This window comes from Nematostella vectensis, chromosome 4 (genome assembly GCF_932526225.1).
Source record: "Nematostella vectensis chromosome 4, jaNemVect1.1, whole genome shotgun sequence".
NCBI lineage: Eukaryota > Metazoa > Cnidaria > Anthozoa > Actiniaria > Edwardsiidae > Nematostella > Nematostella vectensis.
In genome coordinates this window covers 9,743,349-9,763,404 of record NC_064037.1, presented here as the reverse complement: position 1 = coordinate 9,763,404, position 20,056 = coordinate 9,743,349, and the positions used below count along the sequence as shown (strand labels likewise).

The 20,056-nt window shown below is 41.9% G+C and overlaps 1 protein-coding gene across 26 annotated transcripts in view; it reads left to right on the top strand.

Moving 5' to 3' along the window:
- The window catches only part of LOC5498073 (fibrillin-1), a 47,666-nt gene extending 28,104 nt beyond the window's left edge, over positions 1 to 19,562 (top strand). For all 26 annotated transcript variants that reach the window (XM_048725983.1, XM_048725978.1, XM_048725992.1 and 23 more), the window contains 28 exons: positions 462 to 608; positions 1,055 to 1,213; positions 2,230 to 2,352; positions 2,867 to 2,991; positions 3,855 to 4,181; positions 4,414 to 4,988; positions 5,414 to 5,598; positions 6,322 to 6,530; positions 7,226 to 7,586; positions 8,557 to 8,796; positions 9,078 to 9,308; positions 9,643 to 9,930; positions 10,265 to 10,390; positions 10,629 to 10,760; positions 11,118 to 11,237; positions 11,809 to 11,934; positions 12,499 to 12,627; positions 13,040 to 13,162; positions 13,306 to 13,428; positions 13,688 to 13,831; positions 14,277 to 14,404; positions 14,618 to 14,679; positions 14,959 to 15,098; positions 15,715 to 15,837; positions 15,922 to 15,954; positions 16,324 to 16,417; positions 16,760 to 16,955; positions 19,085 to 19,562. In XM_048725983.1, coding sequence (XP_048581940.1) covers positions 462 to 608; positions 1,055 to 1,213; positions 2,230 to 2,352; positions 2,867 to 2,991; positions 3,855 to 4,181; positions 4,414 to 4,988; positions 5,414 to 5,598; positions 6,322 to 6,530; positions 7,226 to 7,586; positions 8,557 to 8,796; positions 9,078 to 9,308; positions 9,643 to 9,930; positions 10,265 to 10,390; positions 10,629 to 10,760; positions 11,118 to 11,237; positions 11,809 to 11,934; positions 12,499 to 12,627; positions 13,040 to 13,162; positions 13,306 to 13,428; positions 13,688 to 13,831; positions 14,277 to 14,404; positions 14,618 to 14,679; positions 14,959 to 15,098; positions 15,715 to 15,837; positions 15,922 to 15,954; positions 16,324 to 16,417; positions 16,760 to 16,955; positions 19,085 to 19,108 — 4,793 coding nt within the window. In that variant the 3' untranslated portion in view covers positions 19,109 to 19,562. The remainder of the gene's footprint in view (positions 1 to 461; positions 609 to 1,054; positions 1,214 to 2,229; positions 2,353 to 2,866; positions 2,992 to 3,854; positions 4,182 to 4,413; positions 4,989 to 5,413; positions 5,599 to 6,321; positions 6,531 to 7,225; positions 7,587 to 8,556; positions 8,797 to 9,077; positions 9,309 to 9,642; positions 9,931 to 10,264; positions 10,391 to 10,628; positions 10,761 to 11,117; positions 11,238 to 11,808; positions 11,935 to 12,498; positions 12,628 to 13,039; positions 13,163 to 13,305; positions 13,429 to 13,687; positions 13,832 to 14,276; positions 14,405 to 14,617; positions 14,680 to 14,958; positions 15,099 to 15,714; positions 15,838 to 15,921; positions 15,955 to 16,323; positions 16,418 to 16,759; positions 16,956 to 19,084) is intronic.
- Positions 19,563 to 20,056: the final 494 nt, after the last annotated feature.

Below are 20,056 nucleotides of genomic sequence, written 5' to 3'. Positions count from 1 at the left end.
GCAGCAATTAAACTGAAAATATTTAGTTTTACGTCAAATTTCTGTCATCTCAATAGTAACTTGTTTACTTATATTACCATTTTGTCAACAAAAAGGTCAACAAAAGGTTCTTAGAACCACTTTTGACCGCTTAATGTAATAGTTATTAGTTATAGCATGGCATCGGGTAATTTTGTGATTTACATACTTTTACTAGTCATCCCGAGATTATTAAGCACGAAATTTTACTCATACCATGCTATAACTTTGTGATGGCATGGCCACCGAGGAAATAAACCACAACTCAAAAAGATTTACATAGTTAAAGATTTACATAGTTGCTCAAAAGCTCAACAGTTTTGTTCTGTGACGTCACTGACACGCATGCGTAAAGAAATTGAACATCATCCCATATGGATCTAGTTTAGTGTGATACCTTTGGAGAACCAATTTAATTACATGTATATTCCTCTCTGTTGCAGACGTCAATGAATGCTTGGATTTGTTTTTGAATACCTGCTTATTCAAGGGACTTGATTGCATAAATCTGCCCGGATCGTTTCAGTGCAAGTGTCCTGCCGGACAGAAATGGGACCCTGATTCCTTCTACGGAATAGGGGGTTGTGTAGGTGAGTTATTATAGCTTAAGATTCGGACCGGAAAGAAATGTGACCCAGATGTGTGGATCCGGATGTCTTCTATTCCTCCTACAGGACAGGGGGCTGTATAGGCGAGTTAAGATAGCTTAGATTCTGGCCGGACAGAAATATGCCCCGGATGTCTTCTATGGGACAGGGTTTGTATAGGTGAGTTATGATAGCTTAGATTTGGGCCGGACAGAAATGGGACCCGAATGTCTTCTACGGGACAGGGAGTTGTGTAGGTGAGTTATGCTAGCTTAGATTCGGGCTGGACGAAATATGACCCTGATGATCTGGTTGAGTTGTGTGTGGTAGCTTTAAATTCAAGTCTGACTGAAATGGGACCCATGGCCCTGTTTAAGGCAGAAAACTGTGCAGTGGTACTAGCTTGAATAGGTCCTATCGCAGTTTTTTTTAACATGCCCTGTTTCTAGATCTGAACGAGTGTGTGGAGACCCCGTACGTCTGCTCGGGCGATAACAGCATCTGTCAGAATACCGAGGGAAGTTTCACGTGCTCTTGCAAACCGGGATATACACCGACATTCTCAGGGCCTGTGAGTGATAGGACAAGAAATCTGACCAGCTGTGATGGTAAGTTATCCTTGGTGGACACTGGAGAGTGGAGCTAGAAGATGAAGGGGGGTGGATACTCGTCCGAGAGTGGAATATTTACCCACGCGCCATCCCTTGGGGCCTTTTTGAAGCTACTGCGCATGTGCGAGTAGCTACTATGTCATCACGCAGAAAAAGGAAAAAGTAAGATTTGCCGCGGGGTTTGCTGGGAAATTTTGATTTCGGATACACTTCGGTATACGATCGTTACGAAGCGCCAGCCTGAATCGATTTATAAAGAAGAAAATATCTAAATAATCAAAAGATTTTGGAGTTTTTTAAACAATTCTTACATATTCGCTTCTATGGCAGCTTGGTTTGATAAACTCGAACGCGGATGCATTTGATTCACATTCCGTGTAATGATCGTTTAAACTTTAATTCATGTTATTGATTTATTTAGAGTTTGCAATACGTGTCGAAACACGCGAGCTCATGTAAACAAGCTCTCATTTGGTCATTTCGAGTATTTAAGCTCAAGTTTTTTTCGCCCGTATCCGATTCCTTTTGACATTAAATCGAGTTGCAAAGCTTTATTGAGGTTATCTGTTGGTTCAAACATGTTATTTCGTACAAAAACATTTTTATCCTTGGGAGTCTTATACCGTTTATCAATACTTTTTATAGTATGATTATACTAAGAAATAACCTAGAGATATATGATAACATTACAGTTGTAAATACTTGCCGCAGTAGCTACATATATGCTTACGAGCCTATTTTTATAGATGTGTATCTTAGGTTAGTGCTGATAAAGAAAAAATCTATTAACAGAACATTGGTGAATTTAAAATATCATGAAATAGGCTCAACAAGGTAGAACTAAGTTTAAAAAAAAACATAATGTCTCTGAAATTTCTATGACTCTGTCATGTTATGCTATCTCTTAGGGGTTTATCATTTTTGATCGAGGGAGACCTCGAGCTGTGACACAGAGATGTCATTGTAAGCGCCGACTTGGTGCGATTGATCACGACTCTGTCTTTCTTGTGTAGATGTAAATGAATGTGCAAGAGATCCAAGCCCTTGTCACGAGAATGCTGCGTGTACTAATACAAAAGGAAGCTACTTGTGTCGATGCAACTCAGGATACACGGGTGATGGAAAAGACTGCAAGCGTAAGTAATAACTCCGGTATCTTTAACAGACGTTTTTGACTGGTTCTCGCGAGTGTTGGAGCTGGGGAGGGGGGTTGTCCCCATCTCGATAATTTGTTTCAGACAGGGGTGGGGCCACAAATTGCTGGTTATCAAGGCGTTTTTTACTTTTATGTCTGGCTGTTTGGCTGGAGAAATTGCCGATCCCTCCTACCAAATATTCCCTTTCTGGATTCTCTCTTCGTGTTTTAGCTAAAAATATCATGCCATCCTTGCCCCAGTAACAAGAGTTAAATCAAACCCTGGATTGTTATATAAGTCTCTATCAATGAATTAATACCAATCCCTACCTGACTTTACATCCAAGAATTCTATCATTCTAACCTAAAACCTGTTAACCCCTGCCAACCCTGTATCTTTCCTGTTTGACCACCACCCCCCCCCCCCCCCCCATCCCAACACATATTCTGCGGGCCACGAGAAATCAAATCAGCATTCAAAAGTAACTAATAATATTGAATTTCATTTTTGACAGCCAAAAGAATGTTTGACCTTAATAGGCCTAGATACGTGTATTGCGAGCGAAAAAGGAGATACGAGAACAGAGCACGATGTCCTGGAGGGTTCAACTTCTTTGGGAAACGTCACAATCACCTCTGGGTACGTGGTGTTAAACATTTTCCCATTTTCGGTCAACTGTTCCTTAGTCGCCCTACGAATTCCTCACAGTAGCCGTCATAACGCTACACCACACACCTCGGCACCCTTACAGGCGCGTACAGCCGCTTTGTAGGCCACTTTGTAAGAAATTGTGTCATTTCTTATTAAGGAGTATTCAAACTTCCATATAATACCTATGACTGCGCACCCCCCCCCCCCCCCCCCCTCAGCCAATCCTGGGTACGCGTCTGCCTCACTATCGACAATGACCATCACTAATACTATTACAACCGCTGATTACACCTCACCTACCAACTCAATCACCGTCTTATTCAGCAACCATTATTCCTACGACAACCACTATAGACACTAACAAACGCAAGCATTGCGTCTTTTAGTGGTTTAAGCCAATAGGATAATGTCGTCTTGTTGTAAAACAAGCTTTAATGGTTAACCAGCATTAATGGCCATTAAGAGGCCAATGATATCTTGTTGTTTACCGCAGTCTTGATTGTTAAGCCAAGACGAGTCTATAAATTTCTCGTCGCTTATACCATAGTCTTAAAAACTAAATTCCGCATTTATATAGCGCTTTAATCTCTAAAAGTTCTAAGCGCTTTACAATGGTAATGATAAATAACAATTCCAGGTTCAGAATCCAAACTGAACGTGGGGAAGGTCAGCTGACTTTCTACCAGCATGGCCAAGGATTTGAATCCCACTAACGTATTGAAGGACTGAGAAAGAAATCCGATTAGTGGCCAGAGCAGACGTTCAACTCGGCATCGCCGGATCGCAAGTCAAATGCTCCAACCACTAGGCCGCGCTGCCACGAGGCTAATCATATATATTGTCTTTATCAGATTAACTGCAACGGGATGATGTCCGTCGAGAGACACCACTTCCGTAAGACGCCGAAGGATCTGACGCGCAAGAGCCATGGCAAAGACATCATCTTCCCATTCTGGGCCGACGTCGATTACTCTCGGTACGCCACGGCACTGGATGTCCAATTCCAGGAGTTGGCCAAGGGCGATGAAGACTCGTCTGAACTGCTCGGTAAAATTAATAAGATGGTGAATGAATCCACCGACCTTGGGGATGACTTTGCAAGCTGTGCTATTATCGTGACGTGGAAAGACACATCTCCGAGATACCGCTACAACAGTTGGAATCCTTACAGAGATCAGGTAGCTACTGATAATGTTCAAGAACTAATACTTTAAAAAGCTGGCCTTTTCGAATGGGTCGATCAGTAATGACTGGGAAAGTGGGATAAAATGAAACAAAGCAGCGCCCTTGGAGTTAAGTTTGGGGTATTTCAGAAGTATGACTATCAGGAAACGGCCTAGTTGATGGGGTAGAGGGTACGAGTTATTTCCAGGTTTAATTTTTTCTGAATGATTCCTGCCTTTTTGTCAGAAAAATACCTTCCAAAGTGCCCTGGTATCCAACGGTGACACAACGGTTATCATGTTCCTCTACGCCAAAGACCAGATGGGCTGGCTTGCGGATCACGGTTTTAAAGCTTCCATGGGATGGGCTCGCAGTGACGGCGAATACTATCAGTTTTCTAAATCTTTCACCGATGATATTCTTCGCATCGACAGTCACTCATTCGAAGATCCCCAAGGCAACAAGCGCGAAGGCGTGTTTATAAAGGTGCTCGGCGAACGCCTAGAGCCGACGCCTGCAAGTATTTGTTCACAGTGGGTGTTATCAGAACGCAGGCGCGGAACCTTTTGGTATCCTCGGTGGAACTGCCCGTGCTCATTGTGGTCAGTGAGACGGCAGTTTTCCTTCCAAATATGGGGCTTGAATCAAGGCCCGGATTGGTGGTTCCAGGGTACGGGTCGTGACTGGCAAGGGGACGTCGCGTGTTATTCCTTCAGGCCGTTCCTGAGAGGCCCTAACAAGGCTTGCTGCTACTCAAGAAGAGGAAGAGATCGCGGTGCCCTCATCACAGGATCGTCATTGCGGGCCGGTCGAGTTTGTAGGTGAGTTTTCTGACATCTTAATAGGGACCTTGGGTCCTTAAGAGTTACCTAGATTTGTTATTTTGTAAATCTCCAGGTGGGTTTATAAGTAAGTTGAATAATACGTGTCTGCTGTCGTTAAATAAGAGGATATCAAAATTCCTTTTGAACACAAGCAAAACGAATATAGCGTAGGAATATGGGGACTACCCCTTGCTACTCCTTCCTTACCACTCCCATTTCTCCTTGCCATCCCACTTGTCACTCCCCCTCTTACCACTCCCCTTGCCCCCTCTTCCCTTGGCACTCCTCCCCCCACCTTTATCGCAAAAAAGCAGCCCCTCCTTCGCAGTATCGTGTAATCTTACAATTTTTGGTATATGGCTGCGCAACCCCTCGACAAATCATTTTCGACCTCTAAATAGTGTAGTTGTCTTTGCCCTCAGGTATTCTCCGTTTGTCGAAGCGGATGAGTACTGGAGGGAGATGAAGATGCTGGACACGTGTTGCAGGGAAAGTACGGAGTACTGTAGTGACTATCTCGCCATACGCCCGGCCGAGACAGTATGCACACTACCCCCATGGTGGCTACGATGGGGGCCAAGGCCAAGGATACGTCGCCCGAGAAGAAGTGAGTACGAATCTGATCAAACGCAGATAACCTGTCCACTCAAATATACGACTACTGCAAGGAACGTTACTACAAACGGCTCATGCCAAATAAAAGATGGGTATTACCCGAGTAAAAGTAGGCGGATCTAGAAGTGAATAAACTGTAGTGATACCATTGATGGCCTGAAGCGAACTATCGTACTGTATATTTAAAAATATGTACAAATGTGAAAAAAATAGAACCCATGGTTTTTCCCCGTCGTAAAATTTCAACTTGGCAATCTACACCTAACGCTTGCGCTGACGTTTTTTTTTTTATACAGGCATAATAAAAAAAATCATCAAGGGGCCGGGGGTCTTGATAATGGCTGTTTTAGTCTTAAACATTGCATAGGGGACTTGTGCTAAGAGATCAGGTGACCTTTTGGGTGGCAAATTCAAGCCAAAATAAACACAGAAATGACTGCGCCCGTCTCGCCAAAGAACGACGAAAAAATAAAATAAAAAACCCTTTCTAAAAAAATATTTCTGGCTTTATTAGTAATTGCTAAATAAGTTGCTTTTAGTTGTTGCTATTTTGCCAGTAAAAGCCTGAGCGCGTGCTAGTCTGTCACTTGATCTCTTAGCGCAAGTCCCCTATTATCTTGCATTTGAAAGCAGTGACTTTGTGAAGAGATTATGGCAAGTATTTATGTTCTTCTTGGCCAAGATGCTCCCGTATAACTAAATGTATCTTGTACAGCCTTCTTCTGGGGTGATCCTCACATCACTACTGTGGACGGCTTTGGGTACTCGTTTAACGGGCTTGGAGATTACGTCATGATGAAATCCACAAACAGCCACCGAATCCACACGCGCACTGCTCGACCCCTCGCCAGCAACGGTGCTCTGGCTAAAGCAACAGTCTTCTCTGGATTTGCACTTGCTGCCAATGGTAGCAATGTAGTACAGGTAAGAGCGCGATTACCCGGGAGGAAGTGGTGGAGGGGAGGGGGCGGACTTCTGTTAGGAAATCAACGTAGTAGAGTATTTTTTTCACTTTCTATTTCATCAAATGTTAATAAGATTACCCATCTATGTCTATGTCTAGAGGTGAGAATACTATAACCCGCTGAAGAGGCGTGAGGGAATCCTCAGGGTAGCAACGTATAATAATTTAAATTATGATAACTCGTAGGTGGAGGGAAGGGAAATCAACGGAGTAAGAATGCGACGAGTCTTTCAGGGTAATAACGTAGAAAGTTTTAACCGAAACCGTTGTGGAGGTGGAATTGGCTGTCTGCTGTAAGAAAATCAACGTAGTGAACGTTAGAGTTGGATGACCCGAAAGAAAGGGGAGGGGGTCTGCTAGGTTAGTCAATGCAGTGAATTCATGCTGTTATTGCATTGTGTTAAATGTTGTGCGCGAATGACAGCCATATGGTGATCCCTCAATTACCCTTCCGTTATCGTATTCCAGTTGTGTGGCGATAATGCAATCTCCGTACCGTTATTGTATTCCAATCGTGTGGCGATCGTGCCTTGTTCGTACCGTTTACGTATCCCAATCATGTAGTGATGGCGCCATGGCCGTACTGTTATCGTTTCTCAATCGGTGACCGTCCCACGGTCGTACCGTTGTCGTAACCGTGTCGTGTTTTCGGCAGGTGATGTACGACACCTCTGTCTCTGGCAACATGAGTATCACCGTGACTAACAGCACGTCGTGCAGTCACATGACCGTGGACCAACTGTCAGCAAATGCACCCGCCGTCTACACTGGCTTGGCGCTCACGCGCAAGAACGCCACAGTAGTGGTGATTTTTGACTCTGGATTAACGTGTGAGATTTCCCCCGGGGTGGAGTCCATACAGATGGCGCTCACGGTTCCTGTCGAGTTTGAAAACACAACGCAAGGATTGATGGGCAAAATGAACGAGAACAAAGAAGACGATTTGGCCTTCCCCAACGGGACCATGATCCCAGTGAATTCGGACGAGAAGAAGATCTTCGAGTTCGGACAAACATGTAAGTGATTTACGAACAAGTCCAGGGGGGTTCTGTTTGGGATTTCCCAGGTACTGGGAAGAGCTCCTGTGACGTCACAACCCTTATCAACCACAGCTAACCCAATAAGAACGCCTGGACAAGCCAAAGTAATTTATACATGTTTACCTCCCCCAGGGGGAGAATTGTGGTGCATTGATTTGTTATCCAGTACCCATATAATTACCCCCAGTGAAAGATTGACTTTTAGTAGATAATTATTTGGAAACTGTAGGTGTAATTTGATCATTCTCAAACGACATTATAGCCTTGTAAACTGCACAGCCGTTAGATCGTCTAAACTCTATAATACTTCCATTTTCTGGTCCACTTCCTGCCTCAGCTTATCCCTCTCCTTTACCTGTCTGGCGGTTTGGGAGGGCCACGCCACCCTGCTAATGCCGGCAAACAATAAAGAGAGATCTTGTATAATATACAGTGCGACTTGTCTAATTCATGCTGGCTTGTTATATTTCTTGTAGAAATTATAAGCAAGTACCACTATATCCTCCGCTTAAGTACTCTGCTAAAAGAGAATATTAAAAACATATTAACGGACTGATACACTAACATTTTCGAATCTAATCCTTAGCCTTAGAAGTAAGATATTCTTAGGTATTGTTAATTATTGACAATATGCCCGAAGCCGGTTGATAAGACAGTAGCAAACTAAACCCGCCTGAGTTCGAAATTCAATTCTTAATTCATACCATCCTGCAAGACAAGACAAGCTTTATTTGCCATATCTTAGTTATTCAGTTTTCTCCTAATGCAAAAAAAATATTTTCAGCCAAACTTGCAAGCAGTTTCTTCTTGTTGCTGTTGTGTCACGTTGGTGGAAAAAAACGACTTGTCACACAAGTGAGAAACCTTGAAGTGTCAACCCCCACGTATATTTTGGCAACTCATGACTCAACGCTATGCACTGTGTCTGATCTAATCTTTTACCTAGGGCGTGTTCCTAACTCCGACCGTCTCTTCGTCTTCTCAAACTGTTCCAAACAACCTGTGTTCTTTGATGAGGCGTTCGAGCCAGTGTTCTTAAGTGATCTGAACATCACTGATAAGATGAGGGAGGCCTGTGGCAATGACAAGGGATGTCTGCTTGACTACGCTGCGACTGGAAACAAAGAACTGGCTGTCTCTGGTAAAAGTTACAGGGAGGAGAACCTCAAGGCTCAGGAAGACCTAGGTGAGATTTTGTCAGCTTCATCTGGCTGCTAACTATTTTTCCCTACGAAGGAGGGGAGGATTATTCTTTATATTGCTATTTTTCCACATCAAACCCATTATCTCATTGTCGTACTCCTTTCTACCTACTCCTTATTCCTATCTTTTTATATCATATCCTATCTTTTTATTCTCGCTCCTTTTATCTGTCCTATTTTCTAACTATGGAATTCACATGCCCTTTTAACAACAATTCCGTGTCGTTATTTGTATAACGTTCTAATCCGATGTCTCTTTTCAAAGATAACCTTCCACCTGAGATCGACTGTGACTCCATTTTGAACGCGACCATAGGAGAGCAAGTAACCTTCAAAGTAACCACAAGCGACCCTAACAACGACAAGGTGACGTTACAAGCGAGTCAGATGCCTGAAGGCGCCATGTTTAACAACAAAACTGGACTCACGTGGAAGCCCTTGCCTAGTAACAACAAATCCGCCATGGTGCTAGAGTTTGTCGCGACTGACGAGAAAGGTGAGAACGATTTTAAACTGCTGAGGGCCTAAATATCAATATTGTTACTTCTAGAATGTAAAGTTAGTCCACAATTTTACATTTACCCAAATATTGCGGAGTCATGCAAAGAATTCATTTTGATCGCTTTCCTGAAGCAAGTAACTACGTTGTAAGTTAGGCACCTAGCTTACGTGTATAGTTTCTAGATTCCTGTGAGCCACGCCAAGGGTAGAAGTTCTGTATTTTTCTTAATTTATGGCTTAGTCAGACTATGGAAATTTTGATAAACTGTGACCTACGAGAGACTCATGATACTACCACTACCGCTATTTCCCCATATGTTCCTTTTCAGGTGCCACTGCCGTTCAAGCGGTCACCATCGCCCTCTGCGATTGTAAAAACAACGGAACGTGTGACTTTGACACGGTACTCAGCGTCAACAATGCAAGCAAGCTGCGCACTGTGGGTTGTAATTGCTCGGAGCAGTACACCGGAGACTTCTGTGAGAATGAGCCGGATCCTTGTTTGGACGAACCGTGTTACGAGGGCGTGACCTGCACGAGGGATAAGTCAGAAGAGCTGGGATACACGTGCGGTGCATGTCCAAGTGGTCGAACTGGAGACGGGGTCAGTTGTGCCGGTAAGTACTTTGAAGCCCATCGATACGTGGTATCATCATGATACCGCGATATGATATCGCATCGTGTTTTGATCGTGATGATCGAACATATAGTTTGAGGCACTGCCTATAGGCGGAGCAAGCATATTTGCTTGCACTTTTTGACAGCCTTTTAAGGCTAAGTCAAATTAATAAAAAAAGATTACGAATGTGACGTGTATGTACTGTGAATTGTCAATTGTGTTTCGTGACCGTTGTGGTGCTTGTCTATAACCGTTCGGCCAAGTAATTATTGTGGTCATTGCCGATTGAGTATCCTCTGACTTTTGTCTCATAACTGTGGTTTATATCTTAGATATTAATGAATGTGCGGACCCCGCCGACAACAACTGCCCTCAAGAGTGCGAAAATACCTTAGGCGGGTACAAGTGCAAGTGTCGCCCAGGCTATATATCAAGTAACAACGGCAGAATATGCACAGGTATCCTGACGAAGCTCATCCCACTCACTCATTCAGAAATCTTCAATTATGCCTAAACGTAGTCAAGCCTCAGTTAGGAATAGCGTCTGAATTAGGCTATTTTATTCTGAAGTATAAGCAAAGGCGGAATTTTGTGACGGAATTTTCACACCCTGAAATTGGCAAAAACTAACACAAAAAAATTTTGTTTATCCATGGTTCTTTTTTAAAGTTGTAACGAGTTCTATGAATCCTTTAGATATCAATGAGTGTGATCCAATCCTGGGTAGTAATGACTGTGGCGCGAACACCGACTGTACTAACGGGCCTGGAAACTACTCGTGCACATGCAAGCCTGGTTACAAAGGCGACCCCAAGGTCAAGTGCGAAGGTGCGTTAACATTGAGCCACCCGATTAGTGTTGGTCAAGGTGATTACAATGATGATGGCAATGATAATGATGGTGGTTGTTAAGGTGATGGTGATGGTGATGGTGATGATGATGATGATGATGATGGCGGTGAGGGAGGTGCTATGATATGGCTATCATGGCGAGGATATAAAAGAATGATGCTGATGTACGCTGCCATACGTTGATTTTTATAGTGATGATTATTTGGTGTTACGTTTCTAATGATCGTGTACGTTATATCGTGTACGTTATATAATGATCGAATACCATTACTATTCTCATAATAGTATTGATAGATATTTTATTTATTTTATTTGCCTTAATCTAAACCCTCAGATATCAACGAGTGTAATTATCCCAACGATTGTAGTCAAATGTGCAGTAACACTGCCGGTTCATACAAGTGCTCATGTGTCAATGGATTTGTCCTCAGCAACGACTTAAAGACCTGCGCAGGTAAGGGAGGTTATTGGTTCTATGCTAATAATGAATTTGAATTCGTTAGTTTAAGCAGGGAAGTGCACTTCCCTGGTTATAGAAAAGGGTTAGAAATACTAGGTAGAAATAGAAAGGGACCCCTGAAAGTAATTGACGTGACATACAGGCTTTTGCAAAGGGGGCTCAGGGAGGGAATTGTACATGAGCTTAGTGTACTAAAGGATTTATTTTCCGCTATCACTCTGCCCCCATGTATCCGTTTTGAAAACGCAACCGTTTTGTTACGGATTCGGGTATCGTCCAAAACACGTTAACGGAAAAACGATGTAGGAAAACGACCAACTAGCAAACGCTGTCCAGAATGGAATGATTCGAAAACGATGCTTTGATGGTGCCGTGTGGACGTACAAAAACTGTACTTTTAAATAACGCGGAAGTATGTCAGAGCTGGGGTTATCTGTATGTTTGGTAGTATATTTTGTAAGCGCGCGATCATTCATTCATTTAATTGGGAACCTTATGAGGAATGCTAGCATTAATCGAACTAGGATGAATCCTACCCTTAATAGTTTTGTTTTAATTTTGCCAGATATCAACGAATGCGCCACGCCTGTTACTAACGATTGCGAAATGATTTGCATCAACGCGAGGTCGTCCTACAAGTGCGCATGCCCCACAGGGTTCATCCTCAACAGCGACAAGAAGACGTGCTCAGGTAACACAAAATCACTCCCAGTGTAAAGGAACAAAACACTTTCAGTAAAAACAAAGAAATAAAACAAGGCGACTCTTTCCTTTTATAGCAATGAAACACTGCGCCCCCTACCCTTATAAGGCAATGAAACATTGCGCCTCTTACATTTTAAGGCAATGCGCCCCTACCATTAAAAGGAAATGAAACACGGCGCCTCTACCCTTATAAGGCAATGAAACACGGCGCCCCCACCCTTATAAGGCAATAAAACTGGTGTATCCAGTGGTTCATGTTCGTTCCCATACAGTTGTTGAACTTTAAAATCGCATAGTGATGTAAGCCAGGGCTGGGTTCCTAAAAAGCAGGTGGACGCTTACCCCGGGATGAATGCTCCTTTTATCCAATCAAATGTCGAGATAGCCGCATTAATCCCTGGATTAGCGCTAACCTGTTTTCGAGGAACCGGCCCCAGATGCATGAATAAACGAAACCTGGTTCCTGTTGTTGACATGAAACAAAACCGCTCAGCAAATTCTGCGTGACTATCTTCTTTTTGCTAAAATAGCCAACTTTAATGTCCTCCAGTTGCGAACTCCAGCAAATGCGACTCCACCAACGGTGGGTGTTCACACGCCTGTACAAACTCGAGTGGGATCGTCGGGTGCTTCTGCGACAAGGGATACGTGCTGGACAGCGGCAACAAGACTTGCAAAGGTACTCTTTGCCAATGCTCTACAATCAACTAGAGCTGAATGAATGCAGTGATCATGTCAAACAGACGTGAATGAATGCAGCACTAGTTTAACGGAAGCAAAAATATTTGTGATTATTGATAGCCGGCTGATAATCTGAATATTGTTTCTTTAAACCTGCAACCCTACACCTGATAACAATCATTAGAATTCTCAGCAAGCCGGCACCATAAATATGGCAAACACCTATTGGCTAGGCAAATTTATCTACAAACAATTCATCTTGAATTTCATTAGGGGGTGAAGTCAGGTTCCGTCTCCCACCCCCACCCTTCGGAGGTATATTCCGAATAATTCTTCCGAGAGAAGAATTGGATTGTGAGTATGGATTGTGAATGTTGTTAGCCGTTTTTGACGAAGGGTTTATTTTGTAGATATTGATGAATGCGCTGAGAAAACTAGTGGGTGCGGACAGCGGTGCAAAAATCTCGCAGGCTCATACGAGTGCTCGTGCGACCCTGGGTACGAGCTTAATGCTGACAAGATCACCTGTAAAGGTATATCACGCGATATTAACCTTCGTGCTTTGCACGTTTACCGTACCTCTACACTTAATATTGACAAATACAGGCGTGATTGTAACTGTAACGACACATCCTCATTTTGCATTATATTGACGCATATGGTCTCAACCATACAGACATTGACGAATGTAGCCGCAAAACACACAAGTGTAGCGACAGTTGCCTGAATACTGTGGGATTCTACAATTGTGGATGCCCGCCAGGATATAAGCTGATGTCCGACGAGAAGACGTGCCAAGGTAGGAGTGAGTGGACCTACGAGTGCTTCCATTTCATTGGCTAGATAACAATACCTATTGTTAGATTACTATATTTAATAAAAATAAACAAATTTCTATCTTGGAAGGTGTTCTTTCTTTATATAGCTATGTATTTAAGAATGTGCTTATTGCTTTATTTCATATCCTTTTATCGGTGACTTCTTCTTCTTCCCTATGACTCCGAATTATATTTCGTATTTTTTCGAATCAACTTAAATCGTTTGATGTTGTTTTTCAGATGTTGATGAATGCGAAAATGCTGCTCAGCTGTGCCCCCCTGACATGGGCTTGCAATGCATGAACACCAAGGGCTCGTACGTATGTTCCTGTCCTCCTGGCAGATTTGCCAAGAAGAAGAAGTCGGGCTGGATGAAATGCAAAGGTCTCAAAAATAAGCCTAAGAGATTTGTTATACATTCACAATTAAACATTTTCGCCCCACCCCCCTGTTGAAAGTCAAAATAGAAGAAGAAGTCGGGCTGGATGAAATGCTAAGGTCTCAAAAATAAGCCTAAGAGATTTGTTATACGTTCACAATTACACTCTACTTGATAGATGTTCAAGGGACCGATTATTTGGTACCTGACTGGCTGGTCACTAAATTATTCCCCCTGTTGCAAGTCAAAATTATTGCCCCACCCCCCTGTTGAAAGTCAAAATATCTCCTTTCTGTCGCAAGGGAAAATCTCTACCTAACAAATTCATCAAACAAAACTTGACCATTTAGCAAGGACAGTTAATACAGAAGAGAAAACAATCGATACACAGTGGTTTGGCATGTTTAAAGCACAAACTTTCCTAATCTGATTTTTTTCACATTTTTCTAGATTCCAAGAGGTTCAAGTTGTCGAGACGTTTTAACAAGTACCGAACCACAGACTTGAAATTTAATGACAAACTTAAAGACAAGGGAAGTGATGAGTTCAAGAAACTTGCGGAAATGATAGAAAATATAGTGAGTGGTGTAGTTGTGGCATATCAACATCAGTATCGTGGCCATTTTTGAGTACACATTTCTCGAGGGGGGCTATGTAGAGCATATAAAGCGAGGTAACACCCTCAAAGCGATCAATATACTATCTTAACATGATAGAAAGGCCTTTGTATAATGCTCGTACCATACGATGCTTATTTGGTTCTCCTTTTATTTTTTATTTTTTCCCATAAGCTCGAAGAGTTCTTCCTTAGACTGCTGAAGGAATCGGTCGAATGCGTCGTCGTGGCCTTCCGGTATGTGTTACACGTTATGCCGATTTACACAATGTTTCCTTCCTTATTTCTTTTTCCAAGAAAATTATCTATATTTCAAATAAAGCTAATTTAAAATCACTAAAAAAAGCTTTAGGTAAGAGTCGAGTTGAAATGCGTAAGAGTGGGCTGGAATCAGAGCGGGTTAGGGCGGTCTAGGCGAATATTTGTTAAGTGGCTTTTGTAAGCCTTCCTATCGCCTACCACATACCTTTGTCGTGCAAAATGCTACAGCCTTCAGTTTCCGTTTTTTTTTTCCAGAGATGGAAGCGTTATTGCTGATATGGAGTTACATACAGCCGCCAACTCCAGTCTTAGTATCGACGACATGAACAATGCTCTGTCGAACAGCTCCTCCATGGGGGAGTTCTCATCCGACCCATCGTACGGGAAAGTAGAAGGTTAGCAAATTTATTCTCTTATCGTCACTTAAGGGCGTAGTTATCTAAAGGCGTAGTTAAGGGCGTAGTTATTTTTAGGCGTGGTTATCACAACGGGGGGAAATGCTCCAAAAGATCCCAAAAGTTAATACACCAATAAAAATCCCAATATAGAATCTCACCATCACAACAAATGTGAATTCTGAAAATGTGAGCTCTAAACTGTACCCTTAATATCTGATTATTTTAAGATAATATCTGTTGTAATGACCAATTTCACAACAGCGAGACTGTATGTACGTGAGTTCAATAAAAATGCCGTCTTCATGCTCCATTTAGTGTCAGGAGATTTCAATCAAGTTCGTACATAATTATCGGTTCCAAAATATATTATGGTTCCCTAAATTAAACACGCATGAGAAATATTAGCAGCTACTTGCCTCGTTAATTATGCTTTTGAAAACTCGCTTTCAAAAGCAATGTTACAGCGATCAGTTAAAATATTTGTTACGCTGTTACCATACATTATGCGAAAACAAACCTATTTTCTAATGCATCATCTATTTCAGACGTACGCTGTCATTGGCTAAGCTACTAGTTTTTTTGTTTTAAGTGCCATTTTGTTTGTTATATGCAGATTTCAACGAATGCCTGAACAACTCAGACAATGATTGCCACGAGCACGCAACATGTACTAATACAGCGGGCAGCTTCACTTGTGCATGCGCTAAAGGGTACAGTGGAGATGGCAAGGCTTGCGGTGAGTGGACTTGTCGTTACTTCTGCCTTTTTTTCTGTCTCTTTTTTTAACTTAATCACAACGTTATCTCCTTTCTTTTTATAGAACCTGTTCCAGTACCCGGAGAGTCTGGACTGTGTAAGTATCAATTCCCATGTATCTATGTATATGACAGACGACCCGCTTGTCTCTACCCATCAGACCCAATGACCTCATAATAACAAACACAACTACAACAACGATGAAAACAACAACAAAATCATAACCACTACCAACAACAAAGACGACGACGACAAATAACGCCAGCTACAAACACTACCGACATGGTGACACCAAGAGCAAAACGGATTTTTTTTTCTGAAATTAGAAAAAAAATATCAAGCCTGAAAATTAGCACATTAAGGCTAGTCCTCGTGAAGAAATGTTAATTAAAAATGTTATCATCTAATAATACACACAATATAGAGTATTGTCAACCAGGGTTATTAATAGACTTTTGTTTTGCAGCCACTAAAGAGCTGATAGCCATCATCGTGTGCGCCTGTATCGCTGGGCTGATTCTACTGTCCATCATGATATGGTGCTGCTGTTTCCGAAACAGGTACATCATCAACTGGGTTTCTTGGAAGTGATTTTCTTTGAATATTAGGTCTCGCTAGGAGGATTGGTTAACTTGGTCAGCGGTTGAATAGTGCTTGTCAACCGCCATTTTGTCATGCTAGAAAAATACCAAGTTTTAGAAAGTATCCATTCTATTAACTTATTAGAGATAGTTGTTGCCATATATTTTTTTATTGAACTTGGTCAATGAAGCATAAAATTCTGTTTTAAGATGGTTCTCTACATCTGGAAAACTGTGAATCCATCGTCCTCTATACGAACCTTAAGCCGGGGGTCTCCAATTTAAAAGGTATTTATATGTTTTTTCTTCATGTCTTTTCAGGGTTAGCAAAATACTGGACGAGAGGGAGTTCAATGAATTCGCCACGTACAAAAGGATCGCCTTGCAGAAACATAACGTTCGCCCGTACGGCTTCCCTGGTGGTGGAGACCCCGACAACATGTACCTCCCTCAAGAAGACGATGACGAAATGATCGGCAGCTATGACGTCGAGGGGGCCACTTTCGACAACAGTGGGGTATGTGCTGTGTATATAGTAACTCATCTTCCCTCCGAGAATATACGAAGTCATGCGGCCACCTCCTATTTATGCTACAAGAGGATTTTCCAAGTATGGTACCCAGTTTCTATTTGGACCTATATCAAACGTTATTAACACATTGACCCCTGAACCGGCCTGTACCGGCTTTGGGAAGTACCCACAACCCAAAAAATTCATAAATTCAAAATAAACACAACAAGATGAAGATACTCAGGCATCAGTCTAAGGGATAAATGGTCTTGCAGATATGCATCCAACCAAGGTGTTGGCATCTACTCTTAAGCCAAATAATAGCACAGGTTCTTTGACAAATCTAAAATCGAACAAGGAGAGAAAAGCAGAATCACCCCTCTCAATAAAACGCTCAAAATACCACACAAGGGAGAGAGATCAGCAAACACAGCTCAAGACACAAATAGATACCTTTATTCTGATCCTCCAGGTACATTTCCTTGGCTTCAAAACACAATGCCCATTCCTTGAAGGATTGTACAACCACGAAAATATGTTTACGTATTGCAAAGATTTCTGGGAGATACAGGGGAAAATTCACGAGGGGAGGGCCAGTCTACACTCCTCTCCCCAAAGTCAGATGGTTTTTTATAAGTCTTTTCACCCCGAAGCCAAACGAATCAATTCCAGGCCATACAGACCCAGAATAGCAGTGTAAACGATTTTGGAATCAATTTGGTTTCAGAAAAGACAGCATTTAGGAGAGCTGTGGTGATTCATTAGAAAATTATTTTCTCATCCGGGCAAAGCCAAACAAGAAAAAATCATCATGAATCCACCTTTGCTTGCAAATATCCATAAGCAAAGCACTCAATTATGCCCCAAAAGACTTCATGATGTCCTGAGACACTCCCCTAATATGCTCATAGCTGTATTTTTGATGAAAAATACAAGCAACCATCAACTTGTGCTGGCTTCAGCACATCGACGAGGGATTAAAAGTGCGGACCGCAAAGCACTGTTGGAAAACTTGGATACCGCTGACTAGGTGCAGCTGTGTTTGACTTTGACGGGCTGTATAAAACTCAGAATAGGGGGGGAGGTATCTGTTTTCAGTCTGTTTTTTGTAAATTCAGCTCCAAAAAAGCCAGGAGTCAATGGGTTAAATTTGTTGTCTTGCCCTTCTAATTCTTATAGTTTGGGATCCCGCCGTGATGCTACCACGACAATTTTGGCTAAATTTTCTTGTATCCTCCGACTCTCAGGAATTTCCTTTAAAAATCAGATATTTTTTTTACCACTGGCACTTTAAAATAAATGATACCCAACGGGATTCCATCCTTGGGAGAAATCAGGAGGTATTGTAGTTTATAGGGGTTTTGGCGAGAATTTTATCGACAAAGGGTTCGACTTGGAACCGTTTTACGAGGCGAAAGCGAGAACAAAGCATTCTCATATGATCATATTCTCCATAAAACAAAAGTAATTTGAGCAAAATTTCTAAATTTGCAATAAACTGCATATTTGATAATCGGAAAGTGCAGTTAATACCCGCGAATGAGAGCCTAAAATTGTCAACATCAGGCTTAATAGGTTTTATTAAATCGGTTCAGTAACTTATGACAAATCAGTTTCTTAAATGGTTCTGATGTTATACACTGAACAGTACCAGGCACTACAACAATCAACGCTGATCACAAGTTATAAGCCAAGGTTGTTTTTAAACAGTATGCAATGCACCTACAGGGCCGTAGCAAGGAATTGGGCACTGGGGGCACGTGCTCCCCCTCCCCTCCCCCACCAATATTTTAAAAATTATAAGGAAATGACCAGGCGTGGCTTTGACCCCCAATTTTTTAAAAACAATTTCTGTATTGTGCCCACCCCCCACCCCCAATATTTCGTGGTCTGCTACGGCACTGATCTCAAATTTATAAAAAGTACTTTTTCTCTCTTTTATCAAACGAGAATCAGAATTTTGACAAAACAGTTGAGTAATCTTACAAATAAGAACCTATTATTCCCACCAGGCTGATTGGGTTTTCATAAAAAAGGGTGCTTTAACATCCCAAATTTCAGCCTAGGTTCTTATACGCGGGTGTGTACTATTATGTAGTGCATAACTAACCTAACGCTCATATCTTTTTTTGCAGTATAAGAAAGACACCCCCATGTGAAGAAAACGGACTGAGCTTGCAAGAAGTAATTTTCGTCTTTTGTTTTTGTGTGTTCTTTGTGTGCGTGTTTGTGTGTTAGAAGAAAAATACATAGTATTTTTAGTATATAAACGAGATTTATAGTGTAAAAGGAGATACCATGGCTTGGATTAACCGAAAGGTGTCCTTGTTAGGGGCCAGTCTTGTAGTTTGTTCATTTTCGATGAACAATTTTTGATGAACAAATTTTCCATCATATAAAGTACACCATAAGGCAAGTCTACAAGTGTTTGCTGCTACCTTGTAGAGAGTGGAGTGCTGTAATGTTGTAATGCTACATCTATTTTTTTAAACTTGTACACCAATTTTTGTAATTTCGTATGAAAATTTAATGACACATCGAGTGATCTAAAATGCTAAATGAAAAAAATTCTAAGGTAATGGATTTAAGAAATAAAGGATGGTTTCATACAAATGGCTTGTGTTTTTACAATGGGAAGAGCTTGAGAAAATTGCGGTGAATCTAACCTGAGTATCAGGCCCCACTATGTTTCTATCGCGCCGGCGAGAAACAAGACAAGGGCCTGATACAAGTAATGTTCAAATCGCATATTCTCATGCCGGATGCCGGCATGGCTCCAGATTGGTAGAAAAAACAAAGGGTACTCGAATGGGACGCGCTGATTGGTTCAGCTATATATAGTGCCCTAACCCGTCGACTGCTCGTTCTCAGAGTAATGGCGGACGTTTTCTATAACATTTAAAAAATATACATTTTCTTATCTAACTCAGGTTAGATGTTCAAATGTTTTGCCCAGGCCGTTCATTGTGTGTGTTTATTTCTCATTGGTATCCGTTTTCGAAGCAAAGATCTACTAGTTATATCAAAGGCGCTGGATGTCATAGAAGTTGCTTAATACTACGGTCATTATTAGTAGTAGCTATCAAATTTTTAGACAGGCCAGGCGC